Source organism: Lissotriton helveticus, chromosome 2_2 (genome assembly GCF_964261635.1).
Source record: "Lissotriton helveticus chromosome 2_2, aLisHel1.1, whole genome shotgun sequence".
Classification (NCBI taxonomy): domain Eukaryota; kingdom Metazoa; phylum Chordata; class Amphibia; order Caudata; family Salamandridae; genus Lissotriton; species Lissotriton helveticus.
Genome location: NC_136060.1, coordinates 472,200,152 through 472,220,360, shown reverse-complemented (window position 1 = coordinate 472,220,360; position 20,209 = coordinate 472,200,152). Strand labels below are relative to the sequence as shown.

General features: G+C 42.1%; 1 protein-coding gene across 3 annotated transcripts in view; it reads left to right on the top strand.

Annotated features, from left to right (window-relative positions):
- DNAAF9 (dynein axonemal assembly factor 9) overlaps positions 1-20,209 on the top strand; it is a 548,844-nt gene that overhangs the window by 313,975 nt on the left and 214,660 nt on the right. For all 3 annotated transcript variants that reach the window (XM_078678718.1, XM_078678720.1, XM_078678719.1), the window contains exons 23-24: positions 2,484-2,575; positions 17,299-17,400. In XM_078678718.1, coding sequence (XP_078534844.1) covers positions 2,484-2,575; positions 17,299-17,400 — 194 coding nt within the window. The remainder of the gene's footprint in view (positions 1-2,483; positions 2,576-17,298; positions 17,401-20,209) is intronic.

Sequence of the window (20,209 nt, the reverse complement as noted above, 5' to 3'; positions counted from 1 at the left end):
GCCTATGCTTCATGGGATTTGTGTTTCACAGGTTTGTGTAATGTTAGGACCTGACTTTTATAGAACTTGAATACATGTTAAAGAACTATAGTTTTAAATAGTGACTTGCATGTTTTGTTCAGGTCAAATTGTGATTTGAAAAGTTGAATTAATAGACTTGAATCAATTGACTTGAGTGTCTCTCTTGAAGAAGAGCCTAATTGGTTACAAATACAATTGTTAATATTAGAGATTTAATGATACGAAAATATTGTAAAATGAAATCATGATTTGAGCAATGGATTTGCTTCCATTTTTTAATTTGATTTAAATTCTAGCATGAGTTGCTACTCGGATCGGTTGAAGGCCACCACGACAAATTTGTTTATGATTTGAGAAATGTCCATATTCGCCAAAACAATTCCGCTAATCCCACTGAAGCGTGTTTTCACTCAAAATGGATTTTTTGTGCACATGGGTGGAAAATAAGATCCTGATTTAGATCTTGGCGGCGGGTGACTCCGTCACAACTGTAACGGATATCCCGTCCGCTGAAATATCGTATGGGGTTAATATTTAGGGGGTTGGGATATCCGTCACCGTTGTAACGAAGTAACCCTTCCGCCAAGATCTATATTGGGCCTATAATGTTTTAAAAGACTTTGGATTTTGCCCCCAAGTTATATCTATGACCTGATTATAGAAATTGTCACAGATGTTTGCTCTATTAGTTGTAGATAATGAGGAGGCATGTAGTAGAGAGAAGTGTAGTAGATTTCTCACTTAATTTCTCACTTCTAAACCGGACATCTGTACTTGATCAAAATCATTCTTGCCTCCCCCCCAGCCCCCGCCCATTACATCCTAGTTTCTGTAACTCCAGGATCTGAAAGACACGTTAGTGATAGATTCCTTACCTCAGAATATCCCCAGGCGTCAGACTGGATCCAGAAATTCTTTCATCAGCAGTACCCCTGCACGTCGGTAGGTGGCGTTGTGCGGCTCCGCGTCCGTTGCTGGCGTTGTAAGCGCCGAGATGAGGTCACGGAGACTACTTAGGTGCCACCCATGCGCGCTGAGGTCAGTTCTTTCATTTTCCGCGCCAGCAAGTGCAGATCCAGTTAGAGCACAGATGGTGGGTGGATATTATATTACTTTGGATTGTTCTACCTTATTAGATATGTGTGGATGGATTACCTATGTTGGAATAAGATTGTTGTTTCTCATTTGTTATAGGGACTTGACTGATTTGTTTTGAGTAAGAATGTATTCTAATTTGGGTGGATTACATATAGTGGAGGATCATTGTATTGACGACTATGTAGAATATAAGGTTGGTAGCTCTTGTTATCTGAGGAATTATAGATTAAATACACTATGAGTACACACTTTGGGTGACATTTTTTGGAACTTGGTACTATCCCTCTTTTCTTCCTTCTGACACGGTTATTGGCTTGTAGGTGTTTAATTTTCATGGGATTTAGACTTAAAATAGATTTGGTAAATTGTGTTGAAGTAAACATCTTAGCCATTCTTATGTACTGTTATTTGGGTTGCAGCCCTGAAGAAGTCGATTGCTATATTTAGTGAGACGAAACACGTGTTGGCTGTTTGTTTTGGAGCTGTTTTCTTTGGATTTGAACTTGGAACTTTTAATAAACAATTTGGAAGACTACATACCTGAATGTGCTGACTGAACCTCTGCATATAAAGAAGGATTTGATTGGACACTTGATTTTGACAATTGTGTGCTCGGAGGGCCTCTTTTTGTATCAGATGTTTCCACTTTGTGGATGATATTGGGGTTGTGGTAACCAACCTCGTGTCCTCCTGGAGCACCATCATTGTACTACTAGTTATTACTTTCCCAGAATGTGCTGAGCGCCCAGTGTGTATAACTGGTTACCACCATCTCCTATATTGATAGTTTCCTTACCGCCCCACCTATCCTCCCCGTTCTGCGAACTGATTTCTAGGGTTAAGGACATCCCTTTCAGGGCCCTAGTTTCATGGCACCAGTGGTCAGTTTCTTGCTAGGTTCTGCGTTCCTGGCGCGGAAAGTCGTGTACAGTACTGACGTCCGCATGCATGGGTGGTGCCTAAGTAGTCTCCCTGACATCATCTCGGCGCTTACAACGCCAGCGACAGACGGAGAGCCGCACTCCCCCATCTACCGACGCGCAGGGGTACTGCTTACGAAAAACTTTCCGGATCCAGTCTGACGCCTGAGGTTATTCTAAAGTAAGGAATCTATCACTACCTAATGTCTCTTACAGATTTATTGTTACACAAGTGGTAACTTGTGCTTCAATCATTAAGTAATATCATGCTATTCTATTATCACCATTTTGATCCAGGCAATGCTAAGACAGGCTGGAGGTAGGCAAACATTCTCATGACTTTTACTTGGATAAGATGAATCTTCTTTGTTTATCGCAGAAATATTTTATTACTAATGAAATGAGTAGGGTAACATCATACTAAAATATATAGTTGTTGTTCAGGTATTAAACCAGTGGCAGCAAAAGACAGGACATTCTGGAATAACTTTGAAAACAACCCAGGAAGATCAGCTAACCATGGACCAAAGACTGATGTAAGTTAGTGTTTGAGCATCACAAACTAATTGTATTTCTTCTGTTGAACAAACCTCTTGAATGATTTTTGTATAATAGTACTTGTAAGTAAAAGGTATTTGCTCTTTATTATTGGTCAATTTATTCAGCGACTTCTGAATATAAATGATGTATAATCACAGAAGAGTATGGGGGCTCACAGAAGATGCTGATGTTACTTTTTTGTGTTTTTTCATTTTAAAATGTGTTGTAAACTCACATATTACTTGTATATTCATTATTTGTATTTGAGGCACTCAAAAAAAGAGTTCCGGGTTGGACTGTTGACACGAGGAGCAGGGTCAGTACTGATTTGTCAAAGGCGGACCTCTGTCTAGAGTGGCATTCTGGATGTAAAATGATGAACTGGAATGCTACCCCTAGTAATCGCAACTGGCTGGGATTATTTCATGTATTCCATTACTTGTTGTGTTTTGTAGAGAACAATCTTGCCCACGTTTTTAGAAACATGTAGCTAAAAATATACACGGTAGAACTAAAGTTAATAACAAATAAAACTCACACATGAGTTACATAACACATTTTCTGTACAGTACACAATGAAACCATACTTATCATCCACTTTACTGTATAATATGGCCTCCTACATATTCTTTCAGCCCGTGTTTAAAGGGAGTGAGCATTTTACTTTGCCAAAGAGAAAATGTTAATGCTATGCAGTGCTGATTCAGGTCCGCTCATCATTTTGCACCCTAATGGATTGGCTAGATAGTGTGGCTCGCAAACCTAATTTTTAAAGTGGAAGCAATCAGTCCAGCACCGTAGAACTAAAACCTCGAAATCAGAACTGGTACTCTCAACTCCACCAGTTACCTTATAATTGGGACCATCTCACGCTTCTGATCGGATGTATTCAGTTCACATACTATTCTGATGACATAATTTTGAGCAGTCTGCAAATTATTATTGCACTTAGTTTTATTAAAATGAATGGGCAAGCAATCTAGTAATACTCTTCAACGTGAATTAACAAAATCAAACAAGTTGATTGTAACCCAGCATCCACTTTTGACCAGTTTTACCGTTGACAATTTGAAGGCTTGGTAACCCACCACTCTAATGACAGCATGGGCTTGTTGTGAAATCTCACCAGATTCAGCTAGCTCAATTGCAGTATATTTAGTGCCAGATAAAATAATTTCTGCTGTGCTCACATTGAGACAAAGCTGGCTTCTAGTCATCTAATATAGAATTTCTTCCGAACATGTCATCACATCTGAGTATCAAGGCACTCTTCCTACAGATCCACTAAAATGTGTGCCTCATCCCTGTATATTTGATACCAAAAGCCAATGGCTGTAGCAAAGTATGAGGAGAATCATCTCACTAATAAATAGTACGGGGAGAAACAAAAGTTGGGTGACACACAACAAAAATCATTGTTAACAGTGGAGTGAAACTGCCCCAATTGCACGCACTACATATGATCATGTGAGAATTTACTCCAGTGCACTATCTCTGACTCACACAACTGATCCTGTATTAAAGATATGGAGGTTTCTGACCCAGTCCTATCAGATGATAGCATACCTTTACCAAGTGAAATTTTCTGGATGAATTCATCAGTTTTTTGGTAAAACTCTCGCAAAAGACCAGATTAACCAAATCCGATTGAATGTAATTGAACTGACCGGTGAGTGTAGTGTTACGCCGATTCCCACGTGCGCGCTGGAAACGCTACACCGATGTTGACTTGTTACCACGAAAGACGAAACACGTGTTGGCTAGGCTCGAGTGTGCAGATCATCATTGAATAAGAAAAATAAATAAAGGATACATGAAGACTGCGTCGATTTACTATGAACATTGATTGTTGTGGAATTTAGCTCAGGATATATCAGTGTTGTTGTTTATAGTAGTGGATTTTTCCACGCTATTTGGTTGATGGTAGATGGCCATCACCTTTTCCTTTGAGCTTGGAGATTGTGACTTACCCTACTAATTACTACCCTGTGCAACTATCACCAAGCCATCTGTTCGTGGGTGCTTAATTAGTAGAGTAAATCTGCCCTCTCCATTTTTTGCGCATTTCTTGCGTTTCAGACTCAGTTAAATGGAATTCTTGGAGGAACGCTATCTGTGTCTTACGTCTGAGGAGATATGCATGAATACGATGCCCTTTCTGGATTGCCCCCAACCCACGTACATTCCATGTGATTAGGTTGTAAGACCCTATAGTGTTAACAGTCCTGGGCAGGTTGCAGAAAAGTTTTCAGACCACAAAACGGTTGAGTTAAAGACTGGGACCGTCAATATTTCCCACCCCCTAAACGCTGAAGAACAATCAGTTCACCTTGTGAAACAACCCTCCTCCAACTGTGTAGTACATTTAGTTCCATTGGTAGAGGTGTTACAAGAAGGAGCAGTTAAAGAAGATATAGTTCCGCCCCCATTGAAAATGGACTCAGTAATATTGGATCCGTCAATAGTGGTCCCTTATGTAATAGACCCTAAGGACGATAGGGAACTTTTTCCCATTTTCAATAAACAGCAGGGCGCGGGTGATAAGGAGGCCCCCGATCCAGATGGTGTTGGAAATAAGGAGAATCCAGGGAAAATTAAAAAACTTGGGGCAAAAAAGAGGCGTTTAATCAGAAGAATTGAAAAAAATAGACGGCGGAAAATCTGTTGGAAGGAAAATTTGGAATTAGATTGTGTTCAAGAATCTCATCAGTCCCGCCTGACGGTACAAAAAGATGAAATACAGATTTTAGTTCCTCAACCTTTGAATTCATGCCCCCTTGAGGGGCCCTCTAATAATACAGGGGTCCAGCCAAATTTGAAGTTGAAGAAAAATGAAACCATCATCATAAACTCTGGTTCCCCTAGGCTTAACCCCTTGGCTAGCCCTTTCTCTGTTAAAAGGGAAATAGCAGCAGTCTGTCTAAATTCCCCTGAAACATTTATGGATGAGAGTGTAGACACTCTTATCCTTGATTTTCTTCCCCTTTTTGATGCAGATTGCATCCTAAATAAATCACTGCTTCTTAAATATTTTCAAGAGTCTGCAAATTTGAAATTGTTACTTACCTCGGACATAGACTTAGTACGGATTTTGAAGATCGAGGGGGGCAGCCTAACGAGGGTAAGATTCTACTCAAAATTAGTGGTGAATCTTATTCTACAACGGTCGGAATACTTTCAGAGTAGAGGGATCGACGTGATGCCCTTTTGGGGAGATTTCTCCTTTGATAAACCCTCTAAATCTTTAGGGCCCCTAAGATCCTCCATCCCCCTTCCGAAGGCAGTACTAGGAAATAAAGAACAAGATAGAGGTTTTAATGATCTTAAAATTCAGCTATCAAAAGATCTTCGTTCAGTGTCTTACCCTAAGCCATCAACATTCCATCTACAGGATAAAGCAGAAGATGCCTCTGTCCGTTGGGACTGGCTTCCCGGCGTTCTTTCAAAGAACTTGACAATCGTTTATCCCCCTAATTCTCATCTTTAGCGAGAATATAACGCTATTATCCTGGAATTGTGCAGGGTTAAAGAACTGTCCGGAAAAAATCAATTTCCTCTTGTCATTAAAAGCTAGTGTGATTTGTCTCCAAGAGACTTGGTGTTCGGAGAAAATTCATTTAGGAAGGGACTATTTTGTTCTTGATGGTCAGGCTGTTTCCTCCAGGAGAGGACACGCCAAGGGGGGAATTGCCTGTCTCCTATCCACTGAGATAAAATGGAATTTCTCCCACTATATGGATTCTAGTAATCTATTTCAAGCTATAACGCTGTTTAGTTATGAGAACGTTAAAATAGCTAAACCTCTAGTATTGATTAACGCATATATTCCCCCTGAAGTTAGTTTTAATGTAATCTTAAGAAGAGTTTTTGTGTATATTCAGAGCCTAAGGGAGAATTTTCCTTCCCCTAATATTATTTTTGTAGGGGATTTGAATTGTAAAATTTCCAATACAAGTATGTCTCTGTTTCAAGATAAAGACAAAGAAGAATCATATCATATCCCACAAGCTCTTCTTCCCGAGAAATCTAAAACAAATAAGCGGGGGAAGATGCTCCTCAAAGAACTTTTTGAAATGGAAAGGATTATAGTGAACGGAAGACTCCCCTCTGACTCTCCCGCAAATTTTACTCATAAGTCCCATCAGGGAGAATCAATATTAGATTATGTTATAGTCGAGAACTCTTCATTTTTTTAATTTAAGGATCTCAGGGTCATTGATACGGTTTTCAGCGACCACAAATTACTCCTCTCTACCATGAACATAACTCCTCAGAGTCCTGATCAATGGTCTGTAAATAGTGATCATGTAAGTTTTGAAGTAAAATCAGGAAGGTGTCATTGGAACCCTCAAGCTGAACAAAATCTGGAGAGCGTCCTTGATACTGCAATTGATGATCTTGCCAATTGGCAGGGTTCAGAAATGATGTGCTTCCAAGATTTTATGACGCTAATAACTTCACTTACTAAAAAACCAAATAGGAATAGGCGCTCTGCAACTATCTCTTGGCCCCTACGTGCCATTAATATAGAAATAAATAAACTTGTAAGGAAACAATATCTGAATAGAACTACCGAAAGAGCTAGTGAAGTAACCTTATTAAAAAGAAGGAGGAAAAGGTTGAAGGAAAAATTACGGAAAGATGAGGAGGATGAAATTTGGATCAAATTAAGAGAGGCTACTTTTAAAGGGGATATGAGAAAATTCTGGTCACTTATAGGTGATGGGTGTGGATCAAGAACTCGCCCACTCCCTATTCCCATAGATGAGCATATATGGGTGGCGTATGTTACATCCCTTTATGCAATAAACGGAATGTTATCATCTAATGTAGCAGTTAATGATAAGGATCAGCCTCTGATTCCCCTATCGGAAAAAGATATTAGAACTGCTATAAGGGAAATGCGTTCATCTGGCGCAATGGGGCCAGACGAATTACCTATTTCAGTTATAAAACATAATAACGAAAAATTGAGCAAGTTGTTATGCCCAGTGTTTAATGCTTGTTTTTGTAGCGGAAAGATAGTTCCATCATGGAAAGGTAGTATTTTAGTCCCCCTTTTTAAAAAGGGTGATCGATTAGTTCCCCAAAAATTATCGCCAAATAGCTCTGTTAGACGCTATTAGCAAGGTTTTCGCTAGATGCCTCTTGAAACAAATTAATGACTGGGCAGTCCAGGCAAATATTCTCCCTCTAGAACAAACGGGATTCCGTAGAAATCATGGTACCCTGGACAATTTAACCGCTCTCCAGGTAATAACGGATAAATACGTCAAGGTTAGAGGTGGGGGGAGTCTATGCTGCTTTCATAGACTTCTTCACGGCCTTTGACAGAGTTGATCGCCCACTATTGTGGAGGAAATTATCGGCTGTGGGTATGCCAGTCAAGCTTTTGCATCTAGTTCGGGAACTCCACTCTGAGACTTGGTGTAGAGTGTTGTTGGGGGGGGAAAGAGGCCTCTCTCAAGTAATTCCGACAGCCAATGGTCTTAAACAGGGCTGTTTATTGGCACCCTTACTATTTTCCCTTTGTTTGTGATCTCCCACAGATCCTTTCCCTGAGTGAAGGAATAGCCCCCTCCCTAGGAGACAAACAGGTAGCATGTTTAATGTATGCAGACGACATACTTCTTGATCTTACGCCTAAGGGCCTTAATAGTCGCCTGCATGCTTTGCATTTATTTTCTAAAGATCAACATTTGAAAATCAACATGTCTAAAAGCAAAGTACTGTGTTTCACGGGGAAGAAAAAACCTAAATTATGCAACTTCTGTTGGTTCTTAGGGAATGAGAAGTTGGAGGTTGTAAAAACTTATGTTTTTTGGGAAAAATAGTCTGTGGCAATTTAAGTGACAAAGCACATATAGATGGTAACACCAGGAAAGCCATGTCCCAGGGGAAGGGACTGGGCGCTCTTTATAAATCCACTGGTAGAAGACACTTTGCCATTCTCCTGGAGGCATTTCGAGCGAAAATTCCCGCTTCCCTGCTCTATGCCACTGAACTGATAGATCTAAGTCAATGGGGTTTTTTGGATACCATTGAGGGTAGACTTTTACGCTGTTTATTGTCAGTCAACAATGCGTGCACAGTAGAAACCCTTAGACTTGAATTAGGCCTACGAAGCAGTTGGGCTCAGGCGCTGGCAGGAGTAATACGTTGGGTTTTTCATCTAGCCAAGTGCAACCCCGATACATTAAGATGCCTAATCAAAAAAGAACTATTGGGCCCTATGAATGAATATTCTTTACTTATAAAGAATTTTAGAAGGGCAGTTACGTTATTAAAATTGGAGGAATCATCACTCTTTTCATTATCCTTGCATCAGCTAAAGCTGTCTTTAAAACGGGCAACATGGGAGTTAAGTTTTAAAAGGGACAGAGATATTTTTTGTACAAAGAAAGGTGTTACCGAGGTTGTTAATTCTTACTTATTTAAAAAGACACAACCCTATGCATCTTGGTCCCTCCCCCACGGCTTACGCCGTTTTTGGTTTCTTTTAAGATACGACCTTCTCCCTTTAAACAAATTATTAGCCAGATGGCACGGTTGTTCCGATAAATGTAATTTATGTAGCGTTGATTCCTCAATTCAGGATATTTCCCATATCCTCTTTATATGTCCTGCCCTAAGGGCTCAGCGTCGAAAGTGGTTGAGACCAATATGTTTAAAGCTACGCATTTCTTCCTCTAAATCCCTACTGGACGCTATGTGCAATCCGCCTAATGAAATGTTTTGTCACAGAATTTTTAATTTTTTCAAATGTTTTTTGGTTTTATATTAATTGTTATGATTGTATGAACATTTTTGCTGTAATTGTATGCTTTTTATCTTTGTAAATATGTGGATCTCAGTTGAGTTCCAAATCATATGCAAATAAATTGAAATTGAATCCTGGGCATGTCTATGTGTGTAGTGTGGAGCTCCCGTGCATGTGGAGCCGGGAGATCAAAACCCGACCAGGAGTCCCCTTTCCCCAAAACATTAAAACTTGGCGCAGCACCTGAACTACGCTGGGCCCAACAATAGTGTACAAGTAGTACAGAACAGATAACGGTGCATACACCAGTAGGAAGGCAGCTGCCCTCAGACGTGGTCATGGTCACAGGAAGGTCTGCAACCCGGCGGCTCTATGGGACCCTGCCCTGGGGGCAAGTTGTAACCTGATTTGCCTGGGACAGTATTTCGGTCTTAATCATTTGTAAGAGAATTCCGGAGCCCCCACTAGAACACAACTCAATTTGCATTTACGGAGGTGCGCAACCTATATCATTGTAACAAACAATTCAAGCCCTTTACATTACTAAACAGAGTATAGCAGAGTGACAGTATTCATATGGACCATTGCGGGAAAAAGGATACAATAGTCTCTGAGGTATGGAGTCCATACTATCTGTAGAAGCTAATACCACAGTGTGTTTCTCAGGACATTGTAGATTCTTCGTCTGTGGTCAGTTATGAATTATGTCATCCGCTGCCTGGGGTGTGATCGTGGGGACGAGAGTTATACTGTGTTCAGAGTCTGAATGTAGAGTACTGTCCTCCGAATCCGTGGGGATTTTGTTTGAATCTTCACGGAATGTAGCGGCAACCGCAATGGCCCCTTCCTGATCGCGCTGTTGTTGGTCGCGCGATGGACCAGTGCCTCCTTTACTCCGGTTGAAGTTCTGTGATCAATGGAAGGCCCGTTTGAGGAGTTTGCCTGAGTCCTGCGAAGAGAAGTCCGAGTGGCTGAGTTGGCTAGAACCAATGCACATAACTTCTATCTATTCCTCGGCATCTGCTGGGCTTTCGAAGAAGTGTTTTTTTTGTCATGCCGGGCAGGATACAAAAGTGCGTACTTGAGTTGTGTTTTCTGGAGTTTTTTCTTTACAGCTTGATAGATTGATCTCTGCCTCTGCACCAAGATGGTATAGTCGGGGTACAACGATATACGGTGGTTTTCTAATTGGATTAGCGCCTTTTCTCTCACTTTCTCAATTGTTGTGTAGGCCATGAGAGGTGATCGGTTCATGGCCAATGGGAGCCCTATAAGTATCTGAACAGTGGCCTGTATCTAACTTGTATAGCCTCTGTCAAGATATTTTATTTTAGTTTCATTTTAATGTAAATGTATTTCACGAAGCGCAGCTGATATCCTAAGTGTGTTTGTTGACAATATAGGAAAAAGCAGGTTTCAGTTAGACTCAGGGAAGAGTTTACAGTATGAGGAACTGGATACTTCTAATCACACATTCCTCACCCGTAGAATATCGCCAGGAGCCAGACTGGATCCTAAAGACTTTTCAGTATAATCCTATGCGCTGATTGATGGTATGCGACTCCAAGTTGACTCTATTTACATCTTCGAGGCTTTAGTGGTTTCCTCTGGTGCTCTTCAGGTGCCATGCATCTATGTAGGCCTCCACCAGATTACGCCAATGGGTCTGCCCTTGGCACCGGCTGTGCCTTCTAAACCCATTTCTGGTTCAGCACCAACTCCGGAGCTGATCCCACAACTGCAACCATGCTCTACACCTGTTTCTGCTGCGTCAAACCTGATGCTGAGGAGGGCGAGGAGCCCATAGTTCTGTCAGACACCAAATCGAATCCATCCGGACCTCGAACAGAGCTGTACACTACTTCAGTCCGTATGCACATGGCCACATTCCTTGTGACTCAGACAAGACAATGACTTTGCCTAGAAGCCATGGTCCAAAGCAACTCTCTGGGTCAACTTTAAACAGAGCCAACCTTTTTTGTGATGATGGGGAAGATTTTTCCGCACAGTACGATGATCACAATTTCTTTATGGACCTAGTAGAGACTATCGAGTTTGATATAGTTGGTGTCTTGCCTCATTCCTGGTTCTCAGTGAGGATGGCTCTGCGGCTTCTGGGACTGTTGGCCTCCTGCATCTTGCTGGTCGATCATGCAAGGTGACACATGCGGGCTCTGCAGTAGTATCTGTAGTCTCATTGTGCCCAGCACCAAAGGAACCTTTAAAGTTCTACCTGGGTTTCTGTTGGGATTACAAAAGATATGTAGTGGTGGCTGCTGGACCGCAATTAGACCAGTGGCAGACCCCTGCCCATACCTTAGCCAGAGCTGACAATGGTAACAGACTTGGTATGTCCTTGTTAAGGAGGTAATTTGGGAGAGATGGATATCCGAGAACTCTGGTGGGAATCTGCCTCCACCTCAGTCTTTTTGGAATTGTGTGCCCTTCTCTAAGCATTGAATGCTTCCTGCCATCAAACGGGGGCTGGCTGGGTTTGGTCCTCATGGACAACATCACTGCCATGGTGTATTATACCAATGAGGACGGAATAGAGCCCTAGACTCTATGCCTAGAGGACCTGCGCCTCTTGGCTTGACTGAATAGTAAGGGATCTCCCTGATCGTACACCACCTATCAGGATCGTTAAAGGCCAGGGTAGAAGGACTCTGCTGGCGAAGCCAAGCCTATCACGTATGGCAGCTGCATTTGGAGGTGGTGTAGGATATCTTCAACCAGTGGGGAGATCCCTGGCTTGATCTCTTTGCCACCAAAGAGAATGTGCTGTTTCCACATTTTTGCTTGTTTAAGATCCCAATAAGACTAACTTGAAGACGCAGGAATGACCAGGCCGAAGATAACCTACTGGCTCGGACTGGGCCAATAGAGTGTGATATCCGGAACATTTGGATGAGCATCTGTCTTCTGGTCATACTGCTGCTTTTGCCAGATCTTCTGTCGCAGTATCAGGGTGAGGTATTGCATTTGCACCTGTGCAGTGTATACCTCCATGTGTGGAGATGGAGTGGTGGCTGTTAACCACATTTCTTGTACCTCCGAAGGTAGTGGATTTCATCCTGGCCGCCATGTGTTCTTCTATAAAATCAATTTATGCAGGACGCTGGCACAAGTTTGTGGCTTGTTGTAACACCTTTAATACGGAACCATTACAAAAAAAACTATTGGATGTGTTAATGTTTGTTCTGTCTTTGTCCAACAAGAAATAGCAGTGGGCACAGTTAAAGGTTAGTTTTCGGGCTTTTTGCATTTGATGGTCCTTGGTCAAGTTACCTGTTGTATGAGTTTTCTGAAAGGTTTGGTCCACATCGTCCCTCCTACCCCCACCCAAAAACCCTTTTGTAATTGGACAGTTGTAACTTGATCCTTACTTTCTAATGTGTGCTCCCGTTGGGCAGCTACATAGCTGTTCCCTGTGTCTGCTAACCCCCTTGACCATTTTTCACATTACTTTCACACCAGCTTGTTGCATGAGTGAGAGGAAATTGGGTGTATTATATGGTGTGGTTGTGCGACCTCATGGTGTAATACACGTACCATCCCCTTTAGGACCAGTAGGTTTTGTTTGTTAAACATTTTGCTCAACTCTGGGTAGTTGTGACTGTGAGCAGTCAGGCTTGCACAAAGGAACAACTGTTAAGCATTTAAACAGTACCATAACAATTGCATAAGATGCACACAAGACTCTCAAGAAATCTGCATCTATAAGTCTCTATCAGTAGAGCAACTTATTTAACTTATGTAGCATGCTTTCAGGTAGACTCTATCTAGTCGCATATTCCTCACCAACCCTCCCTTCTTACCCGATCTGTGATTGGACTATATCCATTAAAAGTAAAAAAATCTGCACATTGGTCACAATAAATTTGCTATTGGGGCTGTGCCTATCGGGCGCAGACAGTCTCTAGCGAAACTGCCGTCAGCGAGTAGGAGTGGTGCCTATATGGCCTCCGCACATCATTACGAGAGCTGTACGGCATCAGTACCAAGCAGCATGGCACTACCTACTGGTGCACAGAGGTACTGCTGAAACGTTTTCTCACCTAGTCTAATGCCTGACGAATATTCAAAAGGGAGGTATCTGCAACTAGATACTCTCTACCAGAAAGAGCGTTTCCAAAGATAATTAACTTGGTTGTTGTAGGAAGCTGGATTTCTGTTGTCATAATCATCCCCCAACCCCCCCCCCCACACACACACACACTTTTTGCCAGATTTCTTTCTGATGTACTTTGACTTGATGGTCCCTGGGTCCTTCCTTGCCAATCAGGCTTCTAGGGCTTGTGTTCTTTCCCAAAACGTTACCTTTGTAATCCAATTGGTACCTCTCTGGCCACCTGTAAGTCCTTTGTGTAAGGTGCCATGGGTACCAAGGGCTCTGTGACCAGGGAAGGCCTCTAAGGGCTGTGGCACATTCTGTGCCATCCTTGGAGGTCCTGTACCGTAACACACACACACTGCCATTACAGGCTGCATGTTTTAATGCAGAGAAAAGTGAAGAGTCAACATGGCACACATCCCTGTGTGCCATGCCTACAACCCACTGCCTACAGTATAGTTAAGACACCCCTCCAGCTGGGTGCACTATACCATTGGCGAGGGTACAGTTGCATAGGGACTATACCCCTACAGTGTCTAAGTCCATTCTAGACATTGTAAGTGCAGTAAAGCCATGAAGAGCATATGCTTTGGGAGTTTGTCATTACGAACTCCACAGTACCATAATGGCTTCACTGAATTCTGTAAAGTTTGGTAGCAAACTTCTCAGCATAATAAACCCACACTGATGCCAGTGTGGGATTTATTATACAATACACTCAGAGGGCATCTTAGCGATGCCCCCTGAAAAATGACCAGCTTCTGGTGGATTCCCTGACTGGTAAAACCAGCCTGGCACCACAAGACATGTTTCTTGACCTCTGGGGTGGGTGCCTTCACTCTCTGAGCCCAGAAACAAAGCCTTTCCTGGGCAGAGGTGGTCACACCGTAGAAGTGAGATACCTATCAGTCTCACTGGAGCAGGGACACCCTTTAGTCTACGGGTTCACAAAATGAGGATCAACACTGGAGTGGAACAAAACAAAGGTTTATTATATCTCATGAGATGAGTCTCAGCACTCAGACACTGCAAGTGCCAGAGGGAGGGGGCTAACAAGTACAAGTTCAAACATGGCATTTATACTTTTCGGTGCCTTGCGAAACACATTGAAACCACTTCATCATTGTTACATAATGCTTACACCACCCCTTTGTATAAGGCTTACATGCTGAATTCTGACCCCTTCATCTTTGTAGATAGGCAAGGGAGGTTACAGGTGTTGGTGGGCTAACAGATTAGACATCTGTGCACGCAAGCCCTTGGGCAGGGCTGCTTTTTCTGACACGCAAGCATTATCAGTACAACCAGCTTTCAGTGAACACGTAACTTCTAACTTTATGAAAGTCCCCGCAGAAACACAAAAATGGGGGCTGGTAGACAAAATGGAAGAGGAGCAGAGGCTAACTTAACAGAATACATTTTGTACCGTTCAACAACACCTCCCCCAGGCCAGGGAGAACCATCTGTGGCAGGGGAGCTTCAAAGGCCTTGCCGCCTTTGTAACGCGACCCCCCCAGCCTCTCCTGCATCAGGAGCAGGCCCCTTTCCTGTCTCCCCTCCTTTTCGGCTGGAAGACAGGGAGGAAAAATTAGCACAGCCCAGAATGTGTGCCTACATCTGCCAACCCCACCCCTCAGGTGGGGAAGGCGAGGTGAAGCTCGCTCTTAACTGCACGCCATCTTGCAGATGGCAGGCACTCTCCAATCAAGATTAGGGACTATGCCGACTCCCCCACGTGGGGTGAGCACTTCAAAGGTGTAGTGACCGTAAGGTCAGTAGCCCATTGGCTACTGACCTCGGGACCCCTAAAATTCCCCCTAAATACAGTATTTAGTGGGCAGCTCTGCAACAAGAAGACAGATTCCCACAACCTACGAAGAAGAAGGACGAAAGAAGACGCCCAGCGGAGGAGACTGCAGAGGAGAACTGACTTGGCCCCAGCCCTACCGGACCATCTGCAGTTTCCAGATATCCTGTGCCAAAAGTCGCCTCGTCCTGCAGCTAGCGACCTCCAGAACCCTGGGAGGACTGACTGCCTTCAACAAAGACCGGCTCTTTTGTGAACAGCAGCTCTGTTCAAAAGAAACTCCCAAGACAGACTGAGCCTGCTGAGGACAAAGAAACCCGATGTCTGGAACCACTACTGCACCCGACGCCTGCGGCTCGAGTCCAAGTGGCCCACCGGTCCCAGCGAGGTCCCCCATCGCTCCAGAGTCCGAGTCCACCGTGGTTTCACCCCTCCAGGACTCCCCGATGTTGCCTGCAGCCTCTGCACGGAGACCCACCCCCCCAACCGAGAGTGGAATAAGGTGAAATCTGACCTCAAAAGACACCCCTGCATCCATCTGCCCTGCACCCTGGAGAAGAGGACCTGAGGTGCACCTGCATCCCCGAGCCCTCCAACTTACCTGCCTAGCTGTTGGTTCCTCCAGGAAGACTCCCTGGACTGAGCCTGCAGCTAAAAACATAAACCAGCAATCCCCATTGAAAACAACAGGGCCCTGATGCCAAAACACCCTGCACCAGGCTGCCCCGGCACCGCTGTGGGTGAACCTTGTGTGCTAACTCTGATCCCCCCTTTGCCTTGAGCCTGCCTAAGTCCAGGAGCTTTTCTCCACAACCTTTTGGCCTGCTTGTCAGCAGTCACCAACCGGAGTCCCCCTATCACCCCTTGGATAACATTGGGCCTCAGCACTCTGCACCCAGTCAACCTAGTGCATCTGAGGGTGCTTTGAGAGTGCATCCATGACCCTGGGGGAACCCTGGTTCTAGCCCCAGAATACCAACTCCAAAACCTAAGTACCTACCTGTAAACAGATAACTTCATTTCCTCCTATAGGATTGCATTGACTGCTTCTCTTTGAAAATTATTTTAAGGGTGGAGTTGGTTTGTATGAAACCTTGAAAAACTGCAAATGTACAAAAACTGAATTAATTACCATTTCTATAGGAAATGTTCCAGTATGATATCTAGGTATATCACACTGAGTAGAAAAAGTAACCTAAAAAGTAATCCGAAAAGTAATATACAAAGTAACCTCAAAAGTAACTGCAAAGTCATTTTAACTGTTGACTTACCTGTAAACAAACCAATTGCATCCAACACCATTTCAATTGTATTTCAACTCCTTTATACCTGCAAAGTATTATCTCACTTACCTGCACCAGGCCTGGCTTAGTTCTAGAAATGAAATAACTAAACAATATTTTTTATACAAACAAATTCAGTCTTTGAGTGTGTGACATCCATTTCTTGCCTGAGTTTGCACAGTAAATGTTTAACACTCTGATGAAGCCTTACTGCTCCCCCACACTACCACAAAAAGAGAGTAAGGTATTAGCTACTTTTCCCTCTGCCTACCTTTGGGTTTTCACTGGACTCTGTGCACACTATACCTTACTTTGATATAGTATGAACAGAGCCAGCTGCCTACAGTTGTCCCTAACTAAAACTTTAAGTCAGTATCGGTTATGTTAATTGTCAAAATGATTAAACATGCACAAGAGATGGTATGGAAAGTTGGGAAATGTAACTTATTTTTATTTTTTAATGTTTCATATCTGGTGTACAAGTGATTGCTGGAACATAAGTTGTGAACATGTAATGTTGAATGATGTATAATTTTACACTGAATTAAACATCACTAACTCTCATTTCCCACAACTGTTGTTTTCTCAGGAACATAACTGTATGATCAACTAGCATGAATGGAGGATTCTGATTTTACTTGGAAACTAAAACGCCAAAAATGTCACCCTTTCTTATTGTATTTTATAAAATATTTTATTATACTATGTTGACATGAAATATTACTTATCTACAAAATGACTAATTTACTTTTTAGGCACTGCAAGATGCAGAGACTGTTTGAGTTATCCTCCTACCCTGTTGCTGAGAGATGGAATCATCAGAGGTTGATATCAGGACATCTACTAGAGCATGAAAGGTGAAGGAACTCCTCATATAGTATTTTTGTAAAACATACAATTTAAAGAACATGATCATGCTTAAAAAATCTTGTGATTGTATTTTTATGTTCTTATTATGTCATTTATTTTTCATGAAACCATCCAGTGTTACATATTTGCCAGGATGCAATAGCATTCACAACAAAAGATTAAGCATTGTCAATGAATTTCCTTTTAATCCCCCATTGATTACTCACTGTTTGTGAGATAAAGAGAAAATATCATCACCAATCCTGCTTCTTATAAGGGATTTTCTACATTGCACTTAAAAAGGCTCATAGAGAGTTACAGGCCTTTCCTTGTGTATCTTGTAGCTTTTAGGGGTTACTGGGCAATAACCCATGTGGAAATTGTTAATCACCTTTGTCGCAAATCCAATAATAATATTTCATCCAAGTTCGACAACTAAATCACTTCTTTTGAACAGTTGAGTCTCTAGAATTTGCAACTCCGAGAGTCATTGCTTACACAAGGAGGTTATAGTGCTTGGAAACCGATGCTGCATGATTCAGTAAATAGTATTCAGTGTCTGTCTTATGCCACATGCTGTTATTTTTAAAGTAAAATAGGAGGTTTATTAGAACATAAAAATAGGAGGGGCTAGCACTCTTGGAGACTGACATACAGCCCACATTGCTTTCATAGTGTTTTGACGTAGGATTTTAAAATGACATTGACTAGTGTAATTATATGGGATCGAGTTCGTAAGCTCTTAGCAATATTTAGGATTTCATGGAATTACTGCAATGTTTGCAAACAGTCTCAGTAAGTGGACCAGAGCAGCTGTACAGATTAAATTATGCTACAGATTAAATTATGCGACGTAAGAGCCGAGGCATGAAACATCTGACCCTTAGATTTCTTTGATCTGTGGCTGTGTATTTAAGCTAACCAAACACAGATTTTCAGTTTCATTTAAAGTGGGCCACAAATACTTTGACCCAGAAGCCTTCCATTCAAACAGCAAGGGCCCTACCTTAGTCAAAGTAAATAATACTTGGGGGTGACAATAATCTAAGTGTTTAGTTCTAGAGAGCTTTTTCAATTTTAATAGTCAGTGTCCATACTGTTAAGAAGCCAACAAGTATTGCTGTTTTTAATTGCGATCGGCACCCGCTGTTAGATCTACAGGAGGTTTTCAAACTTTAAGGGCCCTTATCTTGAAAATGGTTGTCCATAGTCAATATTTTCTTGTTGTTTGGCGGGTGGGAGGGGGGAGTAATGGCTCCTCTCACTAGACACCAATCTATCAAGCTTTCCAAATGGGAACTGAACTTAAGGATTGGGGGGCAGCTGCATTTTTAAGCTGTGATGCCCCCAGATCCATAAGGCTGGTAAAACAGTTCATCCCTCAGGACTATCAGCCAGCTCCATCAGAACACAATTACAGGATTAATAATTAAATGTGTCTCTCTGTAGTTGGGAAACAAGGAAACTGTCATACAAAGTTTACAGAGCAGGTCTGTGATTTGGAAACTTACCAGAATGAGAAGATGAAAGCATCTCTGGAAATCCATAATCCATTCAATGTGGGTATGTTGGTCTTTGTCTTTATCAAGTGTGGCTGATCAGCATCATTTTCCTGGCTCCTGGGAAGCTCATTCTCTTGAGGTTTCATCCATATGGGTCATTAAATTAGCTGTCTCTGGGGCAGATCTTATGGGCAGTTAAGAATCGTCTCTGTTAATTGCATGACAGTCTAACTCCTCTTCTCCCTTGGTAGTCTCAGAAATAAGGAGCATTTGGAATGCACTATTAATAACATATTCTTTTGAATTTGCAACTTCTGCTTCCAGCAGTAGTGGAGGAGATTCATTCCGTCTGAGATTAAGTGACACAGTATTGACATTCTGTTAATTATTACTCAAACAGCTTTCGAGAATGGGCTAGTGTGGTGGAAAGAGCAGAATGCATGGGTTATCACACTCCCTTAGCAGACCAGTATACAACACTGGTAAGAAAACTCCTCTGTTGCATAATGTAAAGGACACTGATAATTATGCCTTGAAGGGACAGGATTTCATAGTTAGAAAGGAGTCCTCGATAACACACTCATGCTTCATCTCATCATATTTCAGAAGCGATTTGGGGAGATCGAAGACTGTACATGGCTTGTGTGTATACAGCAGTCCAAGTCTCCTTCCTAGCAGATTAATGCCAAATCATGATTCATTTGTGACTGTTTCTCTTGTGCTAGATACATTGTCTTGTCTGTCATAAGACATTGCAGCATATAAACATTCAACTACATGTAATGACTTTGAAACATTTCTTAATAGCTTGGACCTGATGCTGGTCTAGAAGTCTTATTTTTCCCATTTCCACTAGCTTAAATTGTACCATTGGCCCAATTACCGGTGTGTTTAACAATGGCACATTCAGTCTTTATCCTATTTTGGAATGAAAAACGCTCCAACAAGGTAGGTGTTGGTCATCAATATTTACATTTTCCTGACTCTTGCTTTCACTGTCAAGTGTAACATCACTAAAAAAGAAAGTAACCAGTATTGCAATTAATTATCAACATGCCCTGGTTATTACAAGAGATTTCAACATGAATCTAATGGAGGAGTTGTTAATTGTGGACTGTTATCCAATTAATTAAATGAGTTCTGTAACACCCCACCTACTTCCTTTAATCATCAGATAGTTACTACCCTAGAAGAATTCCTGACCTATCTACATAGCATTAATTTTCATTCATTAAACGGTAGGCTCCCAATTGACAGCCCCATCAAAATTCAGTCATAGGTCCTGTGGAAGATATGTTCTTGATTATTCTAATGT